General features: G+C 39.6%; 1 protein-coding gene across 1 annotated transcript; it reads left to right on the top strand.

Moving 5' to 3' along the window:
* The first annotated feature begins 6 nt into the window (after nt 1–6).
* LOC105001087 (synaptophysin-like protein 1) lies at nt 7–1,070 on the top strand. The gene is given in 2 exon segments (XM_010857202.1): nt 7–453; nt 455–1,070. Coding segments are annotated over 2 exon segments (717 nt in total). The 5' UTR covers nt 7–27; the 3' UTR covers nt 746–1,070.
* The last annotated feature ends 6 nt before the right edge of the window (nt 1,071–1,076 follow it).

Genomic DNA, 1,076 nt, shown 5'->3' with positions numbered 1-1,076 from the left:
ACACTCTTTCCCTCCTTCCCTCAGAGGATGTCCTCCTTCCAGCTCAACCTCAACCCGCTCAAGGAGCCTCTCGGCTTCATCAAAGTCCTCGAGTGGATTGCTTCTATCTTTGCTTTTGCTACCTGTGGAGGTTTTAAGGGCAAAACAGAAATTCAAGTGTCTTGTACTACAGGTCCTGAGAATAAAACGATTACAGCTGCTTTTGGTTATCCATTCAGGTTGAATGAAGCATCATTTCAGGCACCTCAAGGTGGAAATGTCTGTGGTGTAGATTGGAAAAATTATGTCCTTATTGGAGATTACTCCTCTTCTGCGCAGTTCTATGTCACTTTTGCAGTCTTTGTCTTCCTGTACTGTATTGCTGCTCTTCTGCTGTATGTTGGTTACACGAACCTGTATCGTGATAGTCGAAAGCTTACCATGACTGACTTTGTAATTACTATTGTTGTGACTTTTTTTGTGGTTGGTGAGCACTTCAGCCTGGGCTAAAGCTCTTACAGACATTAAAGCAGCTACTGGTTCCAGTATTGTCCAGGAACTTAAGACTTGTAATGTTCAAGGAGTGATGTGCCAGTTTGTCTCTGTGACTAGTATGGGATCCCTAAACGTGTCTGTGATCTTTGGCTTTCTGAATATGATACTTTGGGGAGGAAATGCATGGTTTGTGTATAAGGAGACCAGCTTTCACAGTCCATCAAACACTTCTACTTCTCAAGGAGGTATTCCTCCTCCAACTGGAATATAATTGAAGGGAGAAGTACACTGTATGAAATAAATGTCTGTACTATGACCTGTTGCCAACACCTTGAGAAGCATTTTTTGTTTCTAATAAAAGTAATGGCTTTTTCAGTAAATTGGTGGGTTTAAAATTTTGCTGCTTTTTTACATAAAGCTTGTGCCTTTTCTAGGAATTTAAGATGTAAATGTATTCTCACATGTGAATTTGAAAATTCAGGGGCCTATTATGAGATGATACACATTTTTAAATGAACGGTAATTTCTTCACTAAGTTGTTTTCCTTCCAAAGTGTTTACACCTTAAGCCTTAACGTATATCTTCACTCAGAAAAGAGTTTT

Source organism: Bison bison, unplaced genomic scaffold (genome assembly GCF_000754665.1).
Source record: "Bison bison bison isolate TAMUID 2011002044 unplaced genomic scaffold, Bison_UMD1.0 scf7180017864379, whole genome shotgun sequence".
In the NCBI taxonomy this organism is placed as follows: domain Eukaryota; kingdom Metazoa; phylum Chordata; class Mammalia; order Artiodactyla; family Bovidae; genus Bison; species Bison bison.
The sequence above is the reverse complement of the archived record's forward strand: the minus strand, read 5'-3'. Positions and strand labels throughout refer to the sequence as shown.